The sequence below is a fragment of the Xyrauchen texanus genome, chromosome 21 (genome assembly GCF_025860055.1).
Source record: "Xyrauchen texanus isolate HMW12.3.18 chromosome 21, RBS_HiC_50CHRs, whole genome shotgun sequence".
In the NCBI taxonomy this organism is placed as follows: domain Eukaryota; kingdom Metazoa; phylum Chordata; class Actinopteri; order Cypriniformes; family Catostomidae; genus Xyrauchen; species Xyrauchen texanus.
The window spans coordinates 23540812-23567794 of record NC_068296.1 but is presented as its reverse complement, the minus strand read 5'-3'; the positions used below and the strand labels follow the sequence as shown (position 1 = coordinate 23567794).

Below are 26983 nucleotides of genomic sequence, written 5' to 3'. Positions count from 1 at the left end.
AGGTCAACGGTCGGCCCCAGGAGTTAGCAGGCTCTACCTGGGTTTCATCTTCAATATTTACCTCCACATGTTCTTTTCTCTCATTGCAAGCAACAGGAGGTTCTTCCCATTCTTGTGTCTCACAGGAATTGACAATCCTCCATCTCTCTGGTTCCTCAGTGGAGTCCTCCTCTTGTGATGAACTGGAATCAGCTAAAAAGGTCCTCTTAGAGGAAATCGTTACCCTGCCTTTCTTTTTCTTCAGGCAATATCTTTTTTTGAACTTCTCCACACGTGTAGTGGTTTCTTGTGTAAGTGGTCTTGAAGATCCTTCAGATACATTTATACAACTGCTAGATTCATCTGAGCTGTCCGTGCTCTCTCTCTTGAACGGTGAGTTGGTTTCTGCTCCTGTAGAAAGAAACCAAATCTGAATTTAGTATCAGCATTTCTTGACTGAACACTTCAATGATAGAATTATTTATTATTCTCATTATACATGAGAAACAAGGCCAGTGGTTGGCAACCTTTTTGACATGAAGTGCCAATGTCTATTAACAATTATAGGTGCTTGTGGCAGGGCGGAGGGCGGGGCCGGGTCGTGATCCTACACACCCTGTCCCGTATTAGGCAAATCAAGCCCCCGAGAGGGATAAAGGTCGACTGCAGAGGATCGTGCGGGAGAGAGAGATCGTTTACGGACATGTCAGTCATGTGTGTGTTTGTATTTTGTTTTAGTTTAAAATTAAACTATTATTTGTATCGTCAAACCGGTTCTCACCTCCTCCTTTCCATTGATCCCTTTACACTGGTGCCGAAATCCGGGAAGGAGAAGGGATACGCCGTAGTAGAGTTCTCGCCACTACCGTCCACCCCAACGGAGTAGCCGCAGCTGTCTGCCGGGGGACGAGGAGCCCAGCCGCCTGGAAGAGGACGATGGCCGCCGACCGCGAGGGGAGAAGGGGCTCCTAGCCGACCACCTGGAGCGGTCAGGGCCACTGCCAGGGGCGCAGGAGTCACCTACCAGCCGCTGAAACGCAGCAGGGATTGAGACCGCCGACCGCAAGCGGGGAGGGGCTCGCTGCGACCACCTGGAGCGGGAGAACAGCTGCCAGGGGCGGGGGAGACCCCTTCTGTTCCCCAAGAACGCGGTGGGGTGTTCCGTCCGCCAGGGGCTGGAGGTCTGCCTCTGATCCGCCCGGAGAGGCGAGGCTGTCGTCCGATAGAGGGTGGAGGAGTGGCCGAGGAACAAGCTACGGCGTATCGGAGAATCGGCGAGTAGGTTTTTTTTTCATCTCTCTCTCCTCTCTCTCTCTCTCACACTGCCGCCCTGCGTTGGCCTTTTCCCTCTCGTTTAAATTTTAGTGTTTTTTGGGGGTACTGCACGGTTACAGGAAGTACCCCCCCATTTTAATTATTTCTGTTTCCCTTCCCTCATCCAGGTAGATGGGGATGACCTGCCGGCAGACTAGGCTTAAAGCACGCCTCCCCCGGGGAAAGAGGGGGGGGAGGGGGCCCAGCCTGAGAGAACGAGGGAGGAATGTGGCAGGGCGGGGCCGGATCGTGATCCTACACACCCGGTCCCGTATTAGTCTAATTAAGCCCCGAGAGGGATAAAGGTCGACTGCAGAGGATCGTGCGGAAGAGAGAGATCGTTTACGGACATGTCCGTCATGTGTGTGTCTTTTGTTTGATTTTAAAATTAATTATTATTTGTATTGTCAAGCCGGTTCCTTTCCATTGATCCCTTTACAGTACTGTAAGTGATTTTAGCATTCTAGAATTTCCACAAGCTAACCCATTGGATTAGCCACGCCCCCTCTTTCCAAAACCCTGCACTCAAAATATACCAAATGAGCTTTATTAAGACAGATATTGAGCAGAAACTGTTGTCAAAAACAGCAACAGAAAAATAGCACCCTCAACTGACCTGTTATTAGCAGCATGGCATAAAATTGGCTTTAAACTTCAGTCATTTGCTGCAACTCCAATACTATGAGAATGCCCAAAATTCTCAATGAGTCTCAAGCGTCATTGACCACAGACACATTTTTTTTTTGCCGTTTACAGAGTCTAGGGTGAGATATCTCACAACACCTATTTCATTAATATCTTTCAGGGAGTAGGAGCATTTTTTGCCTTTCCTTTCCATGAAAAAAATAAAATAAATCGATTACAGCGCCTTTAACATGAATGTCAAGGTTTCCTAATAATTTGGTATGCCCTCTTTCAGCTTTAAGGACAGCATATACTCAAGCTGACATGAACAAAACGTGATATTAATTGATATCCCAACAAGATTTAAAAAGGTTTACCAGAGAATCTTGTGTGCTTCAGTGGAATTACCTTGGAGGTAACAATGGCAGGTTACAACTTTTATACAACTACAACTTCAGAGTATGTATTTCTAATTCCCTAAATTATGTCGTTTTGAACACTTACAAAAATTAACCATGGTTTTACTACAATAACTATAGTTTACCCATGGTATTTGTAGTAAAACCATTGTAACCACAAAATGAACCAGGTTACTATATGGATACTACAGTAGCTTATAGAGAAAAAGAATTGTTGCTCTACATAAAGATGGCTGAGCTGCAGCACGGTGGCCAAGACCATACAGCGGTTTAACAGGACAAGTTCCACTCATAACAGGCCTCGCCATGGTTGACCAAAGTTGTTGAGTGCACATGCTCAGTGTCATATCCAGAGGTTGTCTTTGGGAAATAGATGTATGAGTGCTGCCAGCATTGCTGCAGAGGTTGAAGGTGTGTGTGTGGGGGGGGGGGGGGGGTTGGGGTGGGGGGGCAGTTCATACATGAGTGCAGCAGGTGACCTAATCCTGAAAAAAAAATACTCCACAAAATAGACTCCAGCCAATAGGAGGCACAAGCACAAAGAATGTGCGGATTCATACACAAATGGTCCCGAAGGAGTGTTACTACACAAAACAAACACCAGCTGCTAGGCAAAACCAGCACAAAAAGAAACCTCAGATGGTCAAGTGAATGTTCAGTGAGTCCGGCCCACTTGACTGCAAATTGAGAATCACACCATGACTTACTCATTCCATTGACTTTATGAAGGACATCGCTTGCTGTGGGCATGCAAATATTTTGCGGCCATCCTTAGTATCTATTCTCAATTTGGAAAATCTATTATCAATTTCGGGAAAATCAGTGCAAACACGAACTTCCGTTGATGTAAGAGTTTCTTGCATTCCTTGAATCGATCACGTTTCTCTCGTCGAAATCACAAAGTATGGGAACAACAAGATGTTGTAGTTCTTCCAAGAAAGCCTTCCTTTGCTCCTCGCCTTGCATAACAGGCAAGCTTTATCAGATGATCTCAGAAATTTGGCCAGAATTGATTGGGGCCTGTGAGCTTGCTCGATTTCCAGCTTATGGCCTGTTACGTCGAGCAGATTCGGAAAAGAGCTCATCCAGAAATTCTACCATATTCTGACCCTCTGCTCACTCAACAATTCGGACATTGTTTCGCCGGTAACGATTCTCAAGATCTTCCAACTTTTCCCAAACAAGTTCCAAGTCCACCTTGGTTGCTAGCGGATTAGCAGCTAATTCCCTCTCTGATGACTCCAGATAATTGATCCGCTTCTCAACATTTGACACTCTTAACCAACTCAGTGAATTTCTTCTCCATTGCAGTGATCGATCAACATGTTACAGCAAGATCCTCCATGTCAGCAACGACCTTCGTCAGCATTGCCATCATGCTCGACAGTTGATGCGGAATCTTTTCCAACGCACTGTCCAAACTGAGTCCCAGGCTTTAATCCTCTGGGAGGGGCATCAGCTTGAGCATTTTAATGTCTCCAGAGCCTGAGAATACATTTGCACGCAAACAGAGAAATACAGTACTTTCCAAGTCTTCTGAAGGGATTCAATCTGGCAGAACTTTTTTAAAGAGAACTAACGGCAGGATTTAGGTGAGAGAAGCAGTTTTAATGATGCCCATGGCAGGCAAAGGCACAAAGGAAAATCAAACTGCAATATTCGAGGAGTGTTTTTACTATTTAACCCTTGTGCATCAATTAAAAAAGTTACACATAGGTTCATTATGGACAAAAATGGCCATGTCCAAAAACTGTCATAAAAATATTATAGATTTATATTTTTTTCCACTTTCACTGACATAATTTTTTTAACCAGCATCAGCTCTAATCATAATGACCAAACATTTATTCATTTTTAGAATTTTAACCCTTTAAACACTGGTTTGTTTACATAATGCCACTGTTGTTTTTTTTAGGAAAAAATAGTAATTATTTTTAATTTAATAGATGCTAAGCAGAAATTTTTTCTTTGATTATTAGAGCCTCGGATATGTCAATGATTAACAACAACATTCATTTTGATGCTTTCATATTTTTTATGCAGTATCAGATTTAAAAAAAAAGCTACCACTTAGGTCCATAATGGACAAAAATGGCATGTCAAAAAAAGTGTCATAAAAATATTATAGAATAATATTTTTTTCTACTTTCACTGACTTATATTTTAACCAGAATCAGTTCTAATCCTAGTTACCAAACATTCATTTATTTTCAGAATTTTAACACTTTAAACACCGGTTTGTTTACATAATGCCACTGTTGTTTTTTATAAAAAAATATAATAATTATAATTATTTTCAATTTAATAAATGCTAAACAGAATTTTTTTTATTTTTATTATTAGAGCCTCAGACACATACAAACCACACTCTGAAATCCATACCAACACACTCACACAATTATATATTCATAATGTATCTAATTGGCTCTATAATATGCATAAGCCAAAAACAGCAGAAAACAACAACAAAAGCGTATGATATGCCAAACCTGAAAAAATGGCACGATCTGATAAAAAATATTTAAAATGTACATTTTGAAGCCTTGCCAACATAATGAAAGCATGTTAAACAAGATTGCATAATTTTATAGTTAAATGGCACTGGGATTAAAAATCGCAATTTTAATGGGTTTCAATGTGCCATTTTTGTCCAAAACGACGCTAAGAGGGATTATTTTGTGTAACTAGTGCAAAAAATATTTTTTTAAAGAAAATAGGGTGAAATATTAAAATTCCAATAAAAATTCACACCTGTGGAAAATTTTATGCAGTTAGCATTAACACAGACAAAGTTATCAAAAAAACAAAACTGAAAAAGCCAAAACTGTCCACAAGGATGCACAAGGGTTAATGATTATTAGATTATTTGTGAACATTCCTACTTAATAAATCACTATATGTAGCTTTGTAATATATAGATACTTGAATGGAAATCATGTTATAAGTTACTCTTAAGGACAATGAATTCTTCACTCCAACACGGACACAAATCTCGTCATCAGCAGTGTGCGCGAGCACTGAATGAGCGCAGCCCAATTTTTCTAATCACCAACTTTGAACACGCAGAATGCACATGGAGTTATTTGCACTAATTAATGGGTCCACAAGGTGACAACACTTACATTTTGACCCATTGCTGTTGGGAAGAAGAGCTAGAAGATAAATGCCACTAAACTTCAGAAGATGAAGGTAAAAACAACAAAAGTGGCTGTGCAAGTCAAGAGAGCGTGTGAGGAAGTCAGGAGATACCTGCATTTGTATAACTCGAGTCTGAAGGAATATAAAGACATATTTATGAGTCTAAATGCCTTTAGAGAATGTCCAGTGTCTCATAGCAGTTGTAGTGCTTATGCGGCAACCGCCAGTATGCAAACAGCCACGCAGCATTCACGTCAAACTGGAAGAATACCTAGGGCTTTAGAAGCAATTTTTCCAAACACTGCAAATAAGAACAGCAAGCTATTAGGTGCAACAGCATACTGAAAAAAAAAAAAACATTGTAAAAGGTGTCATAAATGAGAGATAAAAGCATTAGCACACTGCAGAAAGAAATAGATTGAAAGCACGGAGAAATCAAAATGCAGTAGGATTAGGATGTCTGATGCAAGAAAGGGCATGATCCGGTGAACCTCCAAAAACAAATTAGATAATTTTCGTAGGAAAGACTACCTACATACTAATTCTGTTTTTCTGAATTTGAGCTGAATATGCGCTGAAATGTACGAAAAACAATGACAGTGTATATAGCAACCCTTTCCGTCCCCCACCCTGCATTCCTCCAAATTAATGTTAACTTAATTTCCCCTGCCAAGATGTATGCAATGCATCAGAAACTGAAAGACACCCAAAGCCATAGCACTGTTCAGCTCCAAACTATATTTGATTAATAAAAACCTGCAATAAAACTGTATCAGTAAAGACACTGTGACTGCAAGAGCAGTTAGAAGCTATAGAATCCCTATCTGCAAATGACAATAGATTTACTATGAACAAAAAGTTTGCCATTTTAAGTGATCAGAAAGATAAGAGGTTTTTGGGACAAAGTAATTAGGAAGGTACCTGGGCAATATATGGACACCATCTGTAGCAGTGGAATCTGCAAAAACAAATGTGTATCAAATCAAAATAAGCATGCCAAAATTATTATTTAAATAAAAATGTCAAAATAAGAATATTAAAAGAGATGTCACTAAAGGTAAACACTACCTATGGCTGATCCTATGATAAAAAGCTATACAAATAATTAAACTACATGAAAATAATTGAAGTGACTGAAAGTTCAAAATTAAACAAGGTTTGTGTAAAGTTTTCATTATTATTAGTTTAAACAATTTTATCATTTTAAAAGACAGTAAGTTTGTTCCTGGAACTCTAGGAACTACGAACAAGGCCACAACCTAATTATAAGAGCATACAGGACAAACATCAAAGAGACAACACAACCCAATAGCTCTGCATACCTTAGAAATGTGGAACTTAAATTTAAGGCAAGTAAAATGCTAACAAATTTTCCAGTTACAGTCATGAATCATTATTGTGTCTATAGAGCAGCGTTTCTCAACGGGGGCGGTACCGCCCCCTAGGGGGCGTTTGGACAGTGTTGGGGGGCGGTGTGAACGAGGCAGCAGAGAGGGGGCTCAGGCACAAATGGGGGCGTTACTCAGAGGTACTCAACAGGCGGCCTGCGCAAAAATCTTTTCAGCTCTTCTCCTTAGCCTATGTCTTCGTCTTGCTCGGATTACTTCTGCCACTTCACCAGGAGGATAGTCCAGGAGAGCCGCTTCTAAGTTACACATGCTTTTAATAGGCGGAGAATTTTCAGCGCAAAATAGAGGCGCTTTCACCGGCTTTTTCTGTACATAACGCTGAATACATAATTAGGCGCAGTTTACGCTTCCCTCCCATCTATTTATGTGACACTCCCACTTTCCCCTTGTCCATCCCATGAATGCATATGCATGACACGAAAAGCGCATTTTGCCATTTTCTATTGCGACAGGCAATCTGCGCTTTCATCTCGGTAAGCGCCCCGCTCAGTACATACCTCGCCATGGTTTTATGCGCACTTTGCTAAACAAATACGCCTGAAGTGGGCGCAAAAGCGTTAGTACATCTGGCCCTGAGAATTTTAATTGTAATGTGATGATCGGGTGCGGATATCTAATCGGAGAAAATCATTGGTGATGGTGAGTTTGTTTTTAACAGCTGATTCGGGTGACGTTAGAGCTGATCCGCAGCATCTCTACTCTGCAATGTGTAATTGGTCGATGGGAATAATAAAGTCATAATAATATAAATATTGATTTTATATTATTTGTCTTTTGCAGCTATTCACCTAGTATATTAATATTAACTTAAGTTCTCCCTCGTGTCCCGCAAAATCAGGTCTGCTGACCTGCAACAGAGCAATAGCCAGGTGGTCACCCTACGTTACTCACTGTTATTCATCACAACGCTTAAGCCTCTGACAACTCATACAATGTTCATTTGAATGTAAAATAAAATTATGTCTGTGCAAATTAATGAATTCATATTTAAATGTTGCTAATAACCCACTCGCCTAGTTACCGCAAATGATCTCCATAGCAACGCCTAAAAACAAATGCCGCAGCTGTCAGAGTGGTAGAAATGACCGCTTGTAGGCTATTCAAATTTGAAGCCTAGTATATATTGCCTAATTGAGTGTGCTGAACGACCGCTGCTTTTTCATTGGCCATTTAGGTTAGTTACGTTATTGTTCACGTGATTGGTTCATCTTAAAAAAAATTTTGTGTGAGCCTGAATTTGTTTGAATTTCTAAATACATTTGAAATACCTTTCAAACAATCCATGTGTTTTTGCATTTTTTTCCAAACACAATATTACTCAACTTGAGGCTTTTACATGTAGTTTATACAATTAGAAACTTCTGTTTCAGTTTTTTTTTTTTACCAAAAACTCAGGCTTCAGGTATCAGTGTTGCAATTGTTTGGCTGTAATAGTATTTCTGAAGTGTTTTTGTTAAGAGGCGTTAAGAGGATCATGAAGAGGTCAGGGGGGCGTTTGTTCAAAAAAGGTTGAGAACCACTGCTATAGAGCATTAATGAAATGTTCTAAATTTCCTAAAATCATCAAGTTAAACCTAGAAAGTAACTAAGTTTTAAAAAAATGTCTTCTGCCCTACTTATTTTAGAGAAACCTGTTAACCATAAAAATGCATACCGCTAATCTGATAATTAAGAACTTTCTACAATTGAGTATTCCACAATATGTTTCAAGCCACGAGAAAACAGTTCCACCATTACCTTATGGCACTTTTCCACTGCATGTTACGGTTCGACACGACTCTAAATCGCTTTACTTTTCTGAGCTTGCATTTCCACTGCAGTTTAGTGCCTCATCAGCGTGGGTGGGATTATAGGCTGATCGTCATAGTTGCACCACATCTACTGCAGTGACATAATCTTAACCACGACACAAACTGACCAAACAATAACACAACTGCTAGCTACTAGCTCATTGTGCTGCATAAAGCAGTTGTTGCATGGTGATTTTGGTGTAACAGTTAAATTGACCTGGTTGTTTTAGAAGCAAGCTTCCAGTAGCTGGTCAACTAAATAAAGTGAAGCTTTCAAGCAGAATATAGAGTTAACGTAACAAAACGTGCCATCCTCCATCGTGGCTGAGTCCAGGGCACTCTCCCTACCATTGCTCGCTGGTTTAGATAGCGTCCATTTGGTCGAACCACTTCCACTTTTCCTTGATGGTTCTGTAGACATTTAAGTTTTTTTTTTTTTACTTTTCCCTACAGTGTTTGTAGGTCCGGTGGTAGCTGTGTGCAGCCAACAGCTCAGACTCTTCCTGAGAGACTTTTTCATTTCACTCATCGCTAACGAGTGGACCGTCTGCACCTTGTTTATTGACCATGGCGTGGTTTTGTGTACAGCCATTTCTTTTATCACAAATCGAAAGTCACATGGACAAATGATACTGCTATCGCTGTTACTAACTTTAAAACTAGCGGGTTGATGTTGCGTGTCGGAAATCCAGTGACGCTGGTAGTGACAATCAGTGATCTGCAGGATTTTGAGGTCACGTTTAGTATCGGCTTGGCTCACTTGGAACCTCGACCGAGGTGGTACTAAATAAAAGTATCAGGTACCAGGTACTATCCACAGTGGAAAACCCCCAAAAAGCGAGCAGAGTCGAGTTCCGTGCAGTGGAAAAGCCCCATTAGTACTAAATTCCATTTTTTTTTTAAAAATGGGTGATAAAACCATTGCAAAGTAATAAATTACATTGAAACAAGAGAGAGGTATGCAATCAATATGAAATGAGTTTTTGTGCAGTCATATTAAATACTTAGAATTGTAGTTACACAAGAAAAAAGGTCTGGCATTCTCTCACATTGCATTTCAACACTTAATATCATTAGTCAACTGTAACCCCTCCAGTATCTTTACATTATACATAATCAAGGAGGTCTTAGGTCGATAACAGAGGTCAACCATCCAAAACTCACCAAGAAACTTGCAGACATTGGCATGGTAGAGAAGGTTGACAACATCAGGGTAGATATCTGGAAGATGTTTAAGGGACAGTAGCCTCCTGAGTTTTGAAGAATAAGCCTTCCGGTGGAGTTGAGTCAGTTGCCTCTCCTCTGAGAGAGTGGTGGGCCGTAGTTCCACCCGATGCTCCTGGAGGACCTGGTCTATGAATGTGCCCTGAACCTGAGGAAACAGCACCTCTTTCACCACCAACATGGGAATAAACACCGCGCCTGCCCTCATGACATGAGGAAAGGGACATTCACGGCTTTCAATGTACTTCTGTAGCTGGCCAACAACCTTTTGAAGAGCCATCAACACATCTTCACCTTTCAGCCATATCTCCCTCATTTTGGACCCTTGCAGGCCAGAGACTCTCTGAGTTTTGCTTGGATGAGAGACTGATTCTCTAAGGTCCTGTTTGGATAACCAGTCCTTAAGCTCTTGACATGGAGTATGAGTAACACAGTGGTATAAGAGTCTACAAAGGGACTGGTGAAGCTCCATAAACTGATGATGGGCATGTTTGCTGCTACTTATGATAGGCCTTGTCTCCACAGGAGACTGAGAAATCTTGACAGATTGGGTTTCTGGAGCTTTTAGGACCTCAGGGATGACTATCTTATAATTGGACAATTTTAGGCAATGAGGGGGGATTTTACTGAGAGAGAATTTGGTAAATGAAGGTGCCACTGCAGCTGTTGAGGGCAGCAAAGGAACTGTAACAGATTCCACATTGTCCTTTACAACTTGATCTGTCTTGCATGGGGTTGGAGATTCTGGCATTTTAACTAAGGGTGGATAGCTTTCTTCTTCAGAGTTACTCTTTATCACATTGTGGCAAGGCACAGAGTCAGACATACTTGAGTTCAACTTCCCTTGCTCTTCTTTGACCACAGAATGGTGACCCTGATGATTCACCTCCTCAATGATGCTCACTTTCATTTCAGATTCATCTGGATCCAGTTTTTCTTCTTTGATCTTCACAGTCTCTGGAATATCAACTGGATCGTTACGGTTAGCTGGTGACGTTTGAGTTTCTTGTTTCAAGCTGAGCTTATTTTCAACTGAATTTGACTCATCACTGTTTTGAATTTCTGGCTGTGGCTTTGGACTTTTTGAGTCGCCTGGTGGAGGCAAAATGCCTGTAGCTTCAAAATAGATTTTATATGGAGCCAAGCTAAACACTTTATTAATTACTGGCATTGGTGGGAAGGATGGTGACTGAGGCTCATCTGGCTGCTCATGGGTTCTTTTAGTATTTAGTTTTTTCCTAGGTATGTCAGTTTCACTACCGTTTCCACATTCCTCTCTTTGTCTTTTAGATAGTGAGCCACTGTTGGGTGAATCGGCTACACAATGCCCATGAGACTTGCAAATATTGCCAAATTCTTTGCTACTGTCTACAAGTGAGCCAGTTCCAGCCATCTCTGAGAGCTCACGGCTAGGACTCTCAGCAGAAGTGTTATTGAGACATCTGTAATGGGCCAGTGTGGGTTTGAAAGCCCCAGAAGTTCCAGACTGTCTACAAAGCTCCCGAGGGAAGTCAGGTGTCTGGACCCTTCGTATAGAGAAATCAAGAGGTCGCTCTGACTGATGCGTGGTGAAAGGTGGATGTGGCCTCTCATGCAGGGATGCTGGGTTACTATTTAAATGCACTCCATATGGATAAGTGGGAAAGTTTGTGATCAGTGGATGACATGGGGGAACAGTGGAGCAGGAATTTGACATATTGTTCAAATCAGGCTGTGGAGAATGAATCTGACCCATGTGACCATGCTGAGTCTGCTTGCCTGTAATAAAATCTGTATCATCTCGGTAAGCCTCAGTGCCATTCTGAGGGTAATAGGCGATGGGACATGGAGGCATCTGTGTGTATTTAGAAATGCGAGAACGATCCTGATATACCTTGAAAGGAACACCATGGTGTGTTAATATCCCTGGGTCATAGGCAGGGGGGAGACCCTTGTATATTTGTGAGGGAATTGGTGTACGCTGGCAGTACTCTGATGTGGAACCAATGAATGGATATGTAGTGTTATAGGTATAGCTTCTATGACATGGTTCCATTATAGGAAGTGACCTCCTGGGCTCATCTGATCTGATCCCTTGGTAACCCTCTGCATTTCCATCCTTTAAAGGTACTCCCTCCGCACCATGCTCCAAATGCAACACCCTCTGCTGTGCCAAAGCCTCTTGGCCCTGTTTATGCAGGTAAGCCAGATGACTGAAATGTGCAGCCCATTCATCTTCATACATGCGAGGAGACATCCTTTGTGGCCCATGTTCCACAACATAGTTATGGCTTGCAGTACATCCACGCTCAGCACAGCAGGGGCTATGACCATACACAGGTCTTGGAATGGCCAACCCAACACAGTTTTCTGTAGCTGTAGAGGATATGCCTGACCCTGTAATGTGACCCTTGGGAACAGCCACTGGAGAGATGACTCCAGCAGCTCTGGGACTGTGTTGTCTAGGACTACTGGCATAATAGGCCAACCTTTGCTTTGTTGCCAAATCTTGCGGTACAGCAGAGTTGCCACCATCCACAGTAAAAGACATATTTTCAGGCCTGTAAATGGCAGATGAGTGAATCCCTGGGCTCGATCCATTTCTTACACAGGTCTTAGAAGGGCTCCATGAAGAGGGAAAGTCAAGGGCATCTTGTCCACTGTGAGAATAAGAGAAGTAGGTCCTGCTGATTGGTAGAGCTTTGTTTTGGGAATAGTGGGGTAGGCTGTCTGCTTTGGGGAGTCCCTCACTGACTACTGTGCCCATTGTTCCTTCCATCTTTCTTTGAACTAGAGGGTTGATGAAGCTCTGTATCTGCTTATTGCTCATCATGGACTTCCAACTGTGGCTTGACCCAGCTTAATCATAGCTATACATGGAAATAAGGAGAAATATAAATATTAGCTTTTAAGTTAGGATCTGATGGTTTTGTTTCCAAATTTTAAAGGGATACTTCACCCCCAAAAGTTCATACAAGGAACACATAGATGTTAAGCAGAATGTTAACCTCAGTCACCATTCACTCCATCTTTTTTCCCCATACAACTGAAGTGAATGGTGTCTGAGGCTAACGGTATGTGTCCACTAGCGCATTTTGAGCTGAGCTAAGTGGGTGTTTTCAATTAATTCCTATAAGAATCTTGCCCAACGTTCGCGTGGAGGATTGTGGGATTGACAGCAGAGAGGAGCAAGCATTGAGGGTGTGAAAATTTGAGAAATTAGAGAAGAAGAAAACGGTGGGGGACCGCCAATCACTTTGAAATTGAAGCAGTAACGTCTGTCATAATTGTTTCAAAATACACACACTGAGCACTTCATTCGGAACACTACGGTCATAATAAAGTGCCTGACATGGTCTTCTGCTGTTGTAGCCCATCCGCCTCAAGTTTCGATATGCTGTGCATTCTGAGATGCTATTCTGCTAATTGTAATTGTACAGAGTGGTTATCTGAGTCAGTGTTTCCCACAGGATTTTGTGAGACTATAGTGGGTGAACCTCTGACCCTTTAGGGGAGTCCGGGGGCATGTTCATAAGAAAAACATTTACATTTTAAAAGTTAAATGCAGCAATCTGGTGCATTTTGAGAGCAAAATTAAGAGGCTAGAACTATGAAAAACTTTGTGCTCTTGTAAACAATTTTGTGCTCTAAGATTAATTTAATCATAAACACATTGGTTGTATAGATATGAGTGGTGATGACACAGCAAAAAAGTCACACCCACAAAGAATAAATGACACAGAGTTTAACGCAGTTCACAAATTGTTAAAACACAAAATTGACGAGAGCATATATTTGAGCCAGAGCTCGACATTAAGCGTTGTCATGTGCTTGTCCTCCGGTCAAGTAAATTGGTCATTCACAAAAAGTTACTTGTCCGGAGAGAAAAAAAAAGGAAATTTAAGTTAAATGCTCAAGTAAAATGTCAAAAACATGTCATCTGATAATTATTTTGTCACATATAGTAGTCAAATAAAGAAAAGTCTCCATCGCCACCATTTACAGAAGGAGTGCTCACACTTCAATGGAATGAGAACTACCTTTTCATCATGTTATTTCAGCAAGATCTACAAATGTACAATAAAGGCTATACATTATCACAATACCAACATTTCAGTAGTCTGTAGTGAATTTACCACTACAAGACTAGTTAACAGTCAGTAATAAAATAACAATAAAAAACAGCAATGGATAGAAATAAATAAAAAAAAAAAAAAAATACAAATTAAGAATTATTATTATTTTTTTTTTTTTTAAAAGCTTTAAAAGTTAACAGCAGTAGACTATCAAATATTCAAGTAAACATTCAGAATGAAATGCAACTTAAAACTACTACTGGTCTTCACTTTATGATTATAATACATTCATAATTTTTAAAGCTACTAAAGTTACCCAGTCAAGAGCAGTGAGTGTTTTCTCGTTTTCTTAGACAGCAGCAGGTCTATAAGCTTGCATTTCTACTTAAGGCCGACATTTTAATACAAATCCGCCTTTTCTCTGCCGTTTACGTTCACTTTAGACATCACTCTCTGTGTTGCATGAATACCTTACCAAGACAGGCATTTTGGCAGAATTTTGAAATGTATTTGACCGTTCAGGCAAACACGTGCATGCACCGCCTGTCAATCAAAGAGGGCGCAGCGGTTACTAATCACTAGCGAATTATAAAATTACGTAATCTTCATTACTTTCAACAGCAGAATAAGAATATAAACTTTCTAATAAAGTGACACAGGCCTAGGCTATCACAAATATAGCTGGTTGTTTATGTTATTGACATTTTAATCTGTCTGCTTGTCTGGTCGGGCAAGTAAAATGTGCCCCTTCAAAAATCCACTTGTCCTGGATAAGCGTTAAGCTGCTGGTAATAACGTTAACGTTAGTTTACCTGACACTGCGTAGCTACGCATATGGGGAGTGCCTTCTTACACAACCTATTTGAAACCTCTCTACAACAACGCCAATATTCTAATATTGGCAATGGTGTTTGGGCCCCGCCTGTTTTGGCGCAAACTGTCTGCTATAAAAACAGGTGCACAACACCATTTCCTCAGAATTTCTTCCTTCAAGACAGCAATCATTCTCTTGTCTAGAAACACTCTAAATTCACCATCGATATACACGAGATAGTGGATGGAATCTTCACGGGAAGACTTTCGGCTGCCCTGCAGTGCTCCGGAAAACATCACACCACCTCGCTGCTTGACGCTTTGCTGGTGAACTGGCCTCAGCATTCGAATTCCCCGCAGTGTTTCGACAGGGTTTGTGTATCCTTACAAAGGAATTGTAAATTCTGAATTGTATATTTTAAATATAAATATATATAAATTTATATATATAAAAAGTCACTTACATGTTCGCGTCTTTTTAAAGTAGCCATCAGCCATCAGATCAGCATGCACTATCAGTCAACAATTCATGTCTGAGCATTTGCTCCATAAAACTGATATCATTTACCATTAAGTAACACGCACTTTCATTATAAATAAACTCTCAACTTACCGACTGGGTTCATAAGGAGTTAATTCATACTATGACTATAGTACATATATTCGTTATGAGAATATTGCCGTTAATGTAGAAAGGTTTCAACTAGGTTGTGCAAGAAGGCACTCCCCATATGCGTAGCTATGCAATGTCTCATTCCCTTCGTCTCAGGGAACTGAGGTTATGTACGTAACTGAGGCGATAATTGGTTATAGTGCGTGTGTGAGCATGTGCGCACAGAGGGTCAGTCAGTCAGTGCTGACTGACTGGAAGTGATAGATACACAACGTTAGAGATCTTTTATGTTATGATGAGAAGTGTAAAATTATTTTCGGTTCATTATGAAACTGTGGTGGGCCAACAAACCACTGTTATCTCAAACCAGTCTTGCCATTCTCTGTTGACCTCTCTCATCAACAAGGCATTTCCATCTGCAGAACTGCTACTGACTGGATGTATTTTGTTTTAGGCACCATTCTGAGTAAACTCTAGAGACTGTTGTGTGTGAAAATCCCAGGAGATTAGCAGTTACAGAAATACTCATCTGGCACCAACAATCATACCACAGTCCAAATCACTGAGATCACATTTTCCCCCCATTCTGATGGTTGGCGTGAACATTAACTGAAGCTCCTGACCTGTATCTGCATGACTTTATGCATTTGCACTGCTGCCACATGATTGGCTGATTAGATAATCACATGAATAAGTAGGTGTACAGGTGTTCCTAATAAATTGCTCAGTGAGCGAATGATGATACTGCTAGAGTTCTTGCTGAATCTTGGATTCAGAGCTTTAATCACATCACTATGTTTAGCCTAATTCAGCCTTCAAATGGTGATTGCACACATACATTGTGGCAATACTGTGGTTGGGTAGGCAAAAGTGTAATAAACCAAAACGGTTTGCATACTTTAGGCATTCAGAAATTAAACTAGCAAATTTCCAGCTGTAATTGTGTATAAGATAATTAGGGCTAATAACGTGCAAATATTTTTAAAAAAATAACGTGTTAAAAACATTAATGAAATTAAATCGCAATGCTTTCCAGAGAAAATCCTGAGAAAGGCAAGCTTGTAGTACCACCGCAGCAAGTGAAATTTCAGCTGTGTGAGCAATGCGCAGTTTATACAGTGAACTATACAGTGAACAAAACATTAACAACCCTTCAGCGGACACATAACATGAGTTACATTCTTGCGTTCAAAACATTTCAAGGGGTGCAAATGTGAACCAAGGGATCTCAAGATGTGTTTAAAGATTGAGAATTAAACTATATTTAACTTGACAAAGTGACCAAAACATTTTATTTTTATGACGCAACACACCCGAGACGCGACAAGCATGTCTGACGCAGGTCGTATGGTCTTTACCTCACAAATATTTAATTACCAACAAGGTTGATGAGGTGTCCTTTAAACTGTTACACCTTTTTTACCCGGTCAGAAACATGCTCCCTGAAATAGATGCACTTTGCTCCTTCTGTAATGCTGTAGATTAATCTGCCCCTCACCTTTTTTGGGAATGTCTCCACGCTGTAGTATTTTGGAGAAAATTTTGGTTGTTTGTACATACCTCTATTTTAACTAGTTTTTCTTTGCTTTATAAAGACGTTTTATTTGGTTTTCACAGTTTTGATAACAAGTTAATATTTTCCGATTAATCCGTTTATTTGTCTTGCCAAGTTTTTTTGTAAGTGTAAATTTATGTCTATAAAGCCCCTATTTGCACTTTTTTGTAAAGACTTGAAATATTATTTAAATACTCTTTGTACCTCCAACAACTCCAAAGCATTGAAAACCATGGCACCGTGTAATGAATATAATGTCTTGGCATTATTGTAAAATATATCTGTAGTATTGTGTACTATGTATTAGTGTTGTCAACAATACCAGTACTCCGGTACCAAGTCGGTACTCAAACAAAAATATATTTACGATACCAGAATTTTTGAAGGTCCTGAAAGGAGTGCACAACAGGGTTTACTAATTTTACAGAGGCTTTTAGATGACACAGTTTGATGACATAGTTTGGCAAAATTTGTGAGTTGGGAAGTATATTTACGTTTAACAGCGTTTGTAAAGTAGCACAACCAAACCTTTAAAAACCCAATGAAGCATTTTCACTCTTTCTACTTCTTGCAAATTATATTCAAGATTTTTATTTTTGAGCTCAACAAATTATCTCCAAGTTTGCTTAATGTCTACAACACTCAGTCCACACAAATACTATGGAGCCAGAAATATGCCAAAACAATTTGAATTTGAATTGTGTAAATTTGAATTATAGACTTTTGAATTTGAATAATAAGTGTGATTTTTGCCAAATTTAATATTACGTTGTATTTTAAATAGGTTTGAATTTAAATTTTTTAAACTCCAATCATGGACATTTCATATTTAACCAAATTGATTTTTTTTTTTTTTTATGGCACAATTTTATAAATATGTATTTTCAAACAGCAAATTTTTGGTTCTGAATTCTTACACTGTAAATATCCCGTTTAAAAAAAATACAGCTTCAAGTTTACAAGATGAAGAACAAATTCAGAACCCCAAATTCAATATTCTAAAATTCAAACCGCAGAAATTCAGATCTACAGAAAGTGGGTCAGAGATCAAGCTTCTGTGTTCCACAGGGAAGAGTAGAGGGTCTCGGAAAATAATTCTCTGGCGCGAGCGTGATTCAAAAGGTCGCCATTCTGACCATGAAGTAGTTCTAAAACTTTTTATATTTTTATGGTTAGCACGTTAGCACATTCTCAGCACATGAGACATTTGTCTAAGCGGTCTCTGGTATTTGTTTTAGTATAAATTATATTCAGTATGAAAGTATGCGTAAGAGTAAGCATAACATATAACTCAATAATTACCCGGTTCCCAATCAGAGTCGGGAACTTTCGAACACTCACAACAAGCAAAAGATGACGACAAGCAAAGTAGCTGCTGCTGCAGAGTCTGAACTTAATCTTGTCGAAAAGAAAAGTGGAAAAAGCCAGGTTTGGAAATTCTTTGGATTTGAGGCTGATGAAAAGGGAAACATCATAGATCAGCAAAAACCTATTTGTAAACGCTTCTTTAACAATTTTCTGAGGAAAGGAGGAAACACATCAAACTTAATAAAGCACCTGAAAGACAGACACCCGGATTTATTCAAGCAAATAAAGCAGGTGAGTTTAAAAGCATATTATCATTTGCATTAGGGCTGAAACGTTTAGTCGACATTATCGACAATGTCGAAAATAAAAAATTGCCGAGAAAATGTTTCGTTGTCTAATAGTTGTTTGATCTCATTTAACGTAACATATGTAGGGAATTAAGTATTAGGGAATTATTAAAAAAAATAAAATTCAGAAGCACTCTCGTTGTGGAATAAACGGAGCAGGAGCTCTTTAAAGGAAACATGCGTTACATCATAAATGCAGTTATTTCAATGTGTTATTGCATTATTAAAGTTAAAATAATACAGAAGCAGCTCATGTTAATAACTATAAACTCAGAAACAGGCATTTCTCTTTGTGGTCGGTGCCTCTTCTATGGGTTGCGTGAATGTCCCAATCTAAGGGGGAGAGATTGAAACTGCACCCGGCTGAGAGAGACTCTGCCTCGGGGACGCTCATCCCTCGAGTGCGGACGCTTAATGCAGCAAGATTAGAACGCGATGGCTCGCGACTTATTTAATCATAATATATGTCACTGTGCATTTCTTATCATGAAGAAAAATTGCAAAATGCAGCTTTATTAATAAGGGAGCACTTTGCACATTAGTTTGGGAATTGTTTTTTATTCATTCTATTGTATGCTTGTTTATTTAGGCTTTTTTTTAGTACTTGGTAAAAACTTAAAGTAAAAGTTAAAGCAAATCTTATATAAGTGTTCAAAAATACTTTAAGCATACATTGTACAGTTTTGTTATAATTCAAAAAGAATATATTTAACTTGAAGTGTTGCTCAATGGTATATTTTTGTTCTTTGTTCAGCTTTTAATTTGTTAACTTTGTTAATAAAAGAGTGTTGTTCAGTAACCTGTTTTTGTTTTGCTTTGGTACCGAAAATGGTATCGAATACCGTGACATTTCACTGGTATTGGTACCGACTACTGAAATTGTGGTACCGTGACAACACTACTATGTATACCCCTGGCTTGTTTAAAAAAAAAAAAAAAGAAATGTCTAACGCAGGTGTTCTTAAACAAGCCCTCATAATAAATCTCCAACTGATTGACAAATTCACTTGTGAAATGGATTGCTGTGAACTGTATGCCAATGATTGGATTATGATCAATAATATGGTATTAAACAATACATTGTATTCTAAAGCTGCTTTTTGAATGGTCTTATCAATGATTAACTCTTCTGCTACAGGAATATAATGCATTTTAATTATCTGAATATTTTTAAATAATATAACAAAATATTCATATTTTTAATATTAATAATATCTGAACTCGTGAACTGGTTCATGGAACACCGGGGTGAAAGCAACAGGAAGCTTAGCGTGCACGAAAGTTCACCCATCTAACTTTCTTGAGATTCATCTATGCAGGTGAGCCTAATTACAATGATTGCAAGGTAGAATATTAAAAAATTATTAAATTGAAAGATAACTATGTATAATTATTTCATCATTATATATTGAATTATTGTTATATGAGGGGCTTTCTTGGCAAATATTTGTATATGCGATTAATCGCGATTAATCGGGACACCATGTAATTAATTAGATAAAACATTTTAATTGATTGTCAGCCCTAAAGATAATATTATTGCTTTTTATTGAAATCAGTGATAGACAATACACATTTGCTTAACATATTACAAACATGCCCGAAGCAGCAGCTCCCAAGCCAATGGAAACATACAGTAGCATTCTCCTAACTAAATCTACTCTTGTGTTCCCACAGAAGAAAGTCTTACAGGTTTGGTACTAGTGTTGTCACGGTACCAAAATTTCAGTAGTCGGTACCAATAGCAGTGAAATTTCACGGTACTCGATACCATTTTCGGTACAAAAGCAAAAACAGGTTACTAAACACTCTTTTATTAACAAAGTTAACAAAACATTAGCAGCAGAACTAAGAACAGAAATATGCCATTGAGCAACACTTTAAATATATTATTTTTTCATTATAACAAAACTGAACAATGTATGCTTAAAGTATTTTTGAACACTTATATAAGATTTGCTTCAACTTTTGCAACTTTTAATTTAAGTTTTTACAAAGTACTAAAAAAAGCCTAAATAAACAAGCATACAATACAATTAATAAAAAACACTTTCCAAACTAATGTGCAAAAAGTGCTCTCTTATTAATAAAGTTGCGTATTGCCAATTTTCTTCATGATAAGAAATGCACAGTGACATATATTATGATTAAAGTCGCGAGCAATCGCGTTCAAATCGAGCTGCATTAAGTGTGCACGCTCGAGGGAGGAGCGACCGAGGCAGAGTCTCTCTCAGCCGGGTGTAGTTTCAATCTCTCCCCCTGAGATCGGGACATTCGCGCAACTCATAGAAGAGGCACCGACCACACAGAGAAATGCCAGTTTCTGAGTTTATAGTTATTAACATGACCTGCTTCTGTATTATTTGAACTTTAATAAAGCAATTTTACTGCATTTAAGATGTAACGCCGGGATGTTTCCTTTAAAGAGCTCCGCCTCCGCTTATTCCACAATGGTACATGCTTCTGAATGTACTTTTTTTTTTAAACATTCCCTAATACTTTGGGATCTACATAAAATAAACTGTGAAAGTTTAGAGTGCATCTGGACTGATCTGTGTAATTCTTCCTCCATCAGGCGTGAATTGTTGCTCTCACGCGATATCGTTACAGTTTAATGTGATTTCATTTTACATTAAATGAGATCAAACGGCTATTCGACAACGAACATTTTTCTCATCAATTTTGTATTTTCGCCGATGTCGAAAATGTTGACTAAACGTTTCAGCCCTAATGCAAATGATAATATGCTTTTCAACTCACCTGCTTTATTTGCTTGAATAAATCCGGGTGTCTGTCTTTCATGTGTTTATTAAGTTTGATGCGTTTCCTCCTTTCGTCAGAAAATTGCGAAAGCAGCGTTTACAAATAGGTTTTTGCTGATCTATGATGTTTCCCTTTTCATCAGCCTCAAATGCAAATAATTTCCAAACCTGGCTTTTTCCACTTTTCATTTCGACATGATTTAGTTGAGCTACTTTGCTTGCAGCAATCTTTTGCTTGTTGTGAGCGTTCGAAAGTTTCCGACTCTGCATGGGTACCGGGTAGACCCGGGACTCGGTACCTTCAGAAATTCTGGTATCGTAAATAATTTTTTTGTTTGAGCACCGACTTGGTACCGGGGTACCGGTATTTTTGACAACACTATTTGGTACAACATTTGGTTGAGTAACAGATTAGAATTTTTATTTTTGGGTGAACTATCCCTTTAAGAGAAATAAAGAGTTATGATACACATTGATTTGAATGATTAACTATTTATATTAACAAACATTCTGTATATTCACCTAGCTTCACCTCTGTGGGTTATTATCTTAATAAGCAATACCTTCCTTTCTGTGCGTGTGTGTTTTTTTTGTTTGTTTTTTTTAAACATACACCTCCTAACAAACTATTTTTACACGTCTTTATGCACTTTCCACAAGTATCACGTGACAGGCTCCCCCATACTTTAAGAAGAAATGGGTGACATTGTATGCGTGATATTGTAACCACAATTTTTAAAAAAGCAGGCACACCTTTCTACTTCACAGCAGTGGGTGCACCTTACTTCCTTTGTGTGCAAGAGTTTTTGGCAGCTTTGCACAGATAAGTCAATTAGGTGTGAATATACACAAATGTTCAAATGGTGGAGTGCACGATGAGTTCAGTTCAGTAAGGATGGAGGAAAATAAGATTTCACTAAATAAGTTTAATATTAAAACAAGATCAATATTATAAACATTGTAATAATGAGTATTTTTATTATTAATATTTTGTATCTGGTGAATATACAATATTGAATAATATGAAATAATAGGATAATGCAGTGATTCTCAAAGTATGAGGCACACCACCTCTCATGCAAATCTCCTTCACTTTTACACATTCACAAAAGTTAAGACAAAACTTGCAAGAACCAATGTACACAAATTCTGTTTCTCCTGAAGCCTTGTTTATACTTTCGCCTGGCGCTGCACCACGTCCTGTGTGCACAGCTCTCAACAGCGTGAGGCGTTTATAATTATGTGGTGTCATGTGCACTCACTGCACTGTGCTTATGTAAAAGAAGATATTTTCACACATGTGCCAGATCCAAATGGGTAAAGAAGTGAATCATGCACAACACTATTGTATGGCTATGGAAGAATTTAAATAGCTTATAGCACACGAGCGATATGCACAACTTTTATGATGTTTTTGGAACTTGACAGTCAAAATCAGTCCTCTCACCCCTCAATCTTGTGTTTCAAGGATGAGAAATGTTATACTCGTTTTAACTAGAAGAGTGAGTAAATTGGGAGAAATAAAAAGTGTAACTTCTATGCAAAAAAGGTAAAGTTGAAAGAACACATTTTTTTACATAAATAGTTTTTGTGACATTAAGTTGGGAAAAATTCAGTTCATCTTTTAAAGTATTATTATTTTTTTACTTGAAAAATGGGGTGGGGTGGGAGAACGTGAACATCTAATTGTATTATTTTTTTCAAAGGGGCGCAACCAAAAAGAGTTGAGAACCACTGGAATAATGCATCTTGAAATGTGAAAATCTTGTGACCTTTCATAGCTATAACATTCCCAGAGTCCCTCAACCAAGGGAGAGCCTACAAGGTTAGCAAAACAAAGCAAAACATAGCAGTACACTGGTGAGAAGACCAGATGCCATTCTTTTTTAATGGATGTCTATGGAGGAGATGCTTCCGCACACTGAATAAACTGCTTCTGTGGGGAAACAGCTCATCATTTAATGAATTGACCACCTGTCCGCTAACATGTTTTACACTAAACAATCCTTTTGGACTGAACTATGTGTTATACTATATTACTATACTATATTACTATAATACAATAGCTGTTTTAGCTGTCGTAACACTCCGAATGCGGTTCATTGACATCTAGGGCCATTAAATGATTGGCTTTGAAGACTCTCATGATCCAAGTTGACCGTTATGCTCTCTCCTATGGTAAAACAGTGGAGGTTGATATTGCAGTATAAAAGTTTCTCTGACCATTCCCCCCAGTTTTGCTCTCCTAACAGCCATGAGAGCATAATGATGCTCACAGGAGGGTAACGTGTGGTTTCAGAGTAGCAGTCAAACTGGGATTTCAGTGCTTGAGACAGTTCCCATGTGAGGCCACCCGGGGACCACAAAGTGATGAAATAACCCATAACATCTTTCAGCACACTATGGCTGTGTGTCAAAACCTAGTTTGCTACCTACGCATACAGCAACATTAAGCATCATAAGAGCATGCTGCATTTTGATAGCATATCTGTTAAGAAGAACTGAAAATCAGGGCTCAACAATAAGGATGATCTGCTGGCCCAAGGCCAGTGTGAGAAAGTTTCAGGCCAGTTCCCGGAACGGTCACTTGCCCCCATTTGGCCAGTGCTGCTGCAATTATTAAATGTTATTATTAACATTTTAATGCCCTGCAAACTTAAATATACTTGGTTTCTGTGAGGTGTTGAACATTGTTGTTGTAAATTCACTTGTCCTCCAGGTAGTTTTCGAGCTGCTTAACATCAATGAGGTTTGGTCGATGCTGTGAGAATTATTTGAGATAGTCTTGGAAGCATACATTGTATAAAAACTGTCTTGGAATACATCTGTTTAATCTCCAGCTATGATTGCAAATGAAAAACTTAGCAATTGTCTCTTTTTTGGAAAGAATGCTTCAAATAAAAAAAATAATAAAATAATTATATATTGTGGCAGGGCGGAGGGCGGGGCCGGGTTGTGATCCTACACACCCGGTCCCGTATTAGGCTAATCAAGCCTCTTGACTAGCCTAATAGTGCGACTGCGGAGGATCGTGCGGGAGAGAGAGATCGTTAGCGGACATGTCGGTCATGTGTGTGTTTGTGTCTTCTTTTAAGTTTATCATTAAACCATTATTTATACTGAAAAGCCAGTTCTCACCTCCTCCTTTCCATTGATCCCTTTACACTGCTGCCGAAGACCGGGAAGGAGGAGGGATACGCCGTAGTAGAGTTCTCGCCACCACCGTCCACCCCAACGGAGCAGCCGCGGCCATCTGCCAGGAGACGAGGAGCCCAGCCGCCTGAAAGAGGACGATGGCCGCCGACCACGAGCGGGGAGGGGCTCATTGGCGACCGCCTGGAGCGAGAGAACCGCTGCCAGGGGCGAGGGAGACACCTTCTGTTCCCCGAGAACGCAGCGGGGCGTTACGTCCGCCAGGGGCTGGAGGACTGCCTCTGATCCGCCCGGAGAGGTGCGGCTGTCATCCGTTAGAGGGTGGAGGAGTGGCCGAGGAACAAGCTGCAGCATATCGGAGAACTGGCGAGTAAGAGTTTTTTTTTTTTTCCATCTCTCTCTCTCTCACTCTGCGTTGGCCTTTTCCCTCTTTTAAATGTTACAGTTTTTTGGGGGGTACTACACTGTTATAGGAAGTACCCCCCATTTTAATTATTTCTGTTTCCCTCCCCTTGTCCCCTCCCTCGTCCAGGTAGATGGGGATGACCTTGCCGGCAGACAGCGCAGAAGGCGCACCCTCCCCCAGGGAAAGGGGGGGGTGTACATCAGGCCGGGGGCTCCCCAGCCTGAGAGAAGGAGGGAGGAATGTGGCAGGGCGGAGGGCAGGGCCGGGTCGTGATCCTACACACCTACTATTTATATTGAAAAGCCGGTTCTCGCCGCCTCCTTTCCATTGATCCCTTTACACTGGTCAATGGAAAGGAGGAGGTGAGAACCGGCTTTTCAATATAAATAATATTTTAATGAGAAACTCAAGACAACATAAACACACACATGACCGACATGTCCGCTAACGATCTCTCTCTCCCACACGATCCTCCGCAGTCGACCTTTAAACCTCAGAGGCTTGATTAACCTAATACGGGACCGGGCGTGTAGGATCACAACCCGGCCCCACCCTCTCACATATACATATACACACACACACACACACACACACACACACACACACACACACACACACACCCACCCACCCACCCCACTGGTCAAAAGTTTTGAAACAATTATTTATTCATTATAATTTTTTTTTTTTTTTTTTACATTTTAGAATATTAGTAAAGTCAAAACATATATATGGAATAACATAAATGGAACTATTGAAATTATGTTATTCAAAACTGTGTTATATTTTAGCATCTTCAAAATAGTCCCCCTTTGCCTAGATTTTGCAGAAATGTACTCTTGACATTTTCTCAACCAACTTCTTGAGGTATCACCCTGGGATGAATTTTAAACAGTACTGAAGGAGTTCCCATCTATGTTGGGCACTTACTGGCTACTTTTCTTTATTATTTGGTCCAAGTCATACATTTCAAAAACTATGTTTTTCCATTACATTTTAGTTCTATAATTAAATAAATTTATATGGAGGCACAATTATATTTTGGTCTACAAAACAAATTTCAAACCTTTAAACATATGCCTTTAGATCAAAAGATTTTTAAGATCCTGAAAAACATTTCAGTCAAGTGTTTCAAACGTTTTGAAAGGTAGTGTGTATATATATATATATATACACACACACACACACACACTACTTTAAATATATTTAATATTTCTTATTTTAAACTTTCTTTACCAAAAAAAATAAAAAAATAAGTGTTTTTCATTTGCAAAATTAGTTGGCCTAAAATAGAAGATAGTTGGCCCAACTGAAATAAATCCTTATTGCTGAGCCCCCAAACAGTTCCTAAAATGCGAAAACGATAATAATAATAATAAATAAAAAAAACTATACTTTAAAATGGGAAAAGACAAAAAAACAGCTTATCTTTATTCCACACTGATAAATTGAGGGCAAGACTCTGTTGTGGGTGCGAGGCGGACATGCAAATATATTCATGCAAATATATTTTAAGAGGAGAGACCATTTTGGACACGCTTTTTGTAAGTGTTCTGGTAAACTTCCTTCAACATAAAAACTTGAGGCTAAAAAGATTGAAAATTGGTTTAAAACATTTTTTAAAAGCGGCAAAGACCACCGAGCGCGAGACATTTAGACGGTTCATGATCCAACATACAGTTTAAAATACTTCTATTTGTTTGTTTTACATAAAACTTCTGATTGTATCATGAGATAAATGACAAGCGGCAATTAATCTCACTTGGGCTGCTAGTCGAGAAATACAATTTTGTCCACTTTTATCAATTAACTGATGTTCGCTGATCAAAGGAATATATAATTAAAGTATGTATGTTATTTTGTTTACTTCTTAATCATTCCAAAAGCCATTTTATTCGTCAACACTCACCTCACGCTCTGAAATTCCTATCCGTCCCCACCAATCCATGACACCTGAAACATGCAAAAGTATAAACCAAATGGTTTGGAAGTGGATGAAATGTTTAGTTTTTTTGTTTGTTTTTTTTTACAAGAGAACAGAAAGCATGCTTCCACGGAAAAGCTACAGCATATTTTG

The 26983-nt window shown here is 39.2% G+C and overlaps 1 protein-coding gene across 2 annotated transcripts; it reads right to left on the bottom strand.

Annotated features, from left to right (window-relative positions):
- Nucleotides 1–258: 258 nt before the first annotated feature.
- c21h15orf39 (chromosome 21 C15orf39 homolog) lies at nt 259–26983 on the bottom strand. 2 transcript variants are annotated; one of them, XR_007972768.1, is made up of 5 exons: nt 26816–26983; nt 9838–12746; nt 6396–6432; nt 5586–5775; nt 266–390 (listed from the first exon to the last, which is right to left on the bottom strand). XR_007972768.1 is itself a non-coding variant. In XM_052152376.1 (4 exons), the coding sequence occupies exons 2-4, from the start codon at nt 12707–12709 to the stop codon at nt 339–341; spliced, it is 2961 nt and encodes a 986-aa protein (XP_052008336.1). In that variant the 5' UTR covers nt 12710–12746; nt 26816–26983; the 3' UTR covers nt 259–338. The 2 variants fall into 2 exon arrangements, 1 of the variants encoding a protein (XP_052008336.1); XM_052152376.1 differs by lacking the exon at nt 5586–5775 and having other exon boundaries at nt 259–390.

Bases quoted from the DNA above. Each gene is read 5' to 3' on its own strand.
- c21h15orf39 (XM_052152376.1), bottom strand. From the start codon at position 12,709: ATGATGAGCAATAAGCAGATACAGAGCTTCATCAACCCTCTAGTTCAA. The intron at 6,433-9,837 runs GTGAGTTTTGGA...TTGTTTTTGCAG, and splicing joins CAATGTCTGCAAGTTTCTTG to ATTCCACTGCTACAGATGGT. The intron at 391-6,395 runs GTACCTTCCTAA...TTCTTTCTACAG, and splicing joins GGTGTCCATATATTGCCCAG to GAGCAGAAACCAACTCACCG.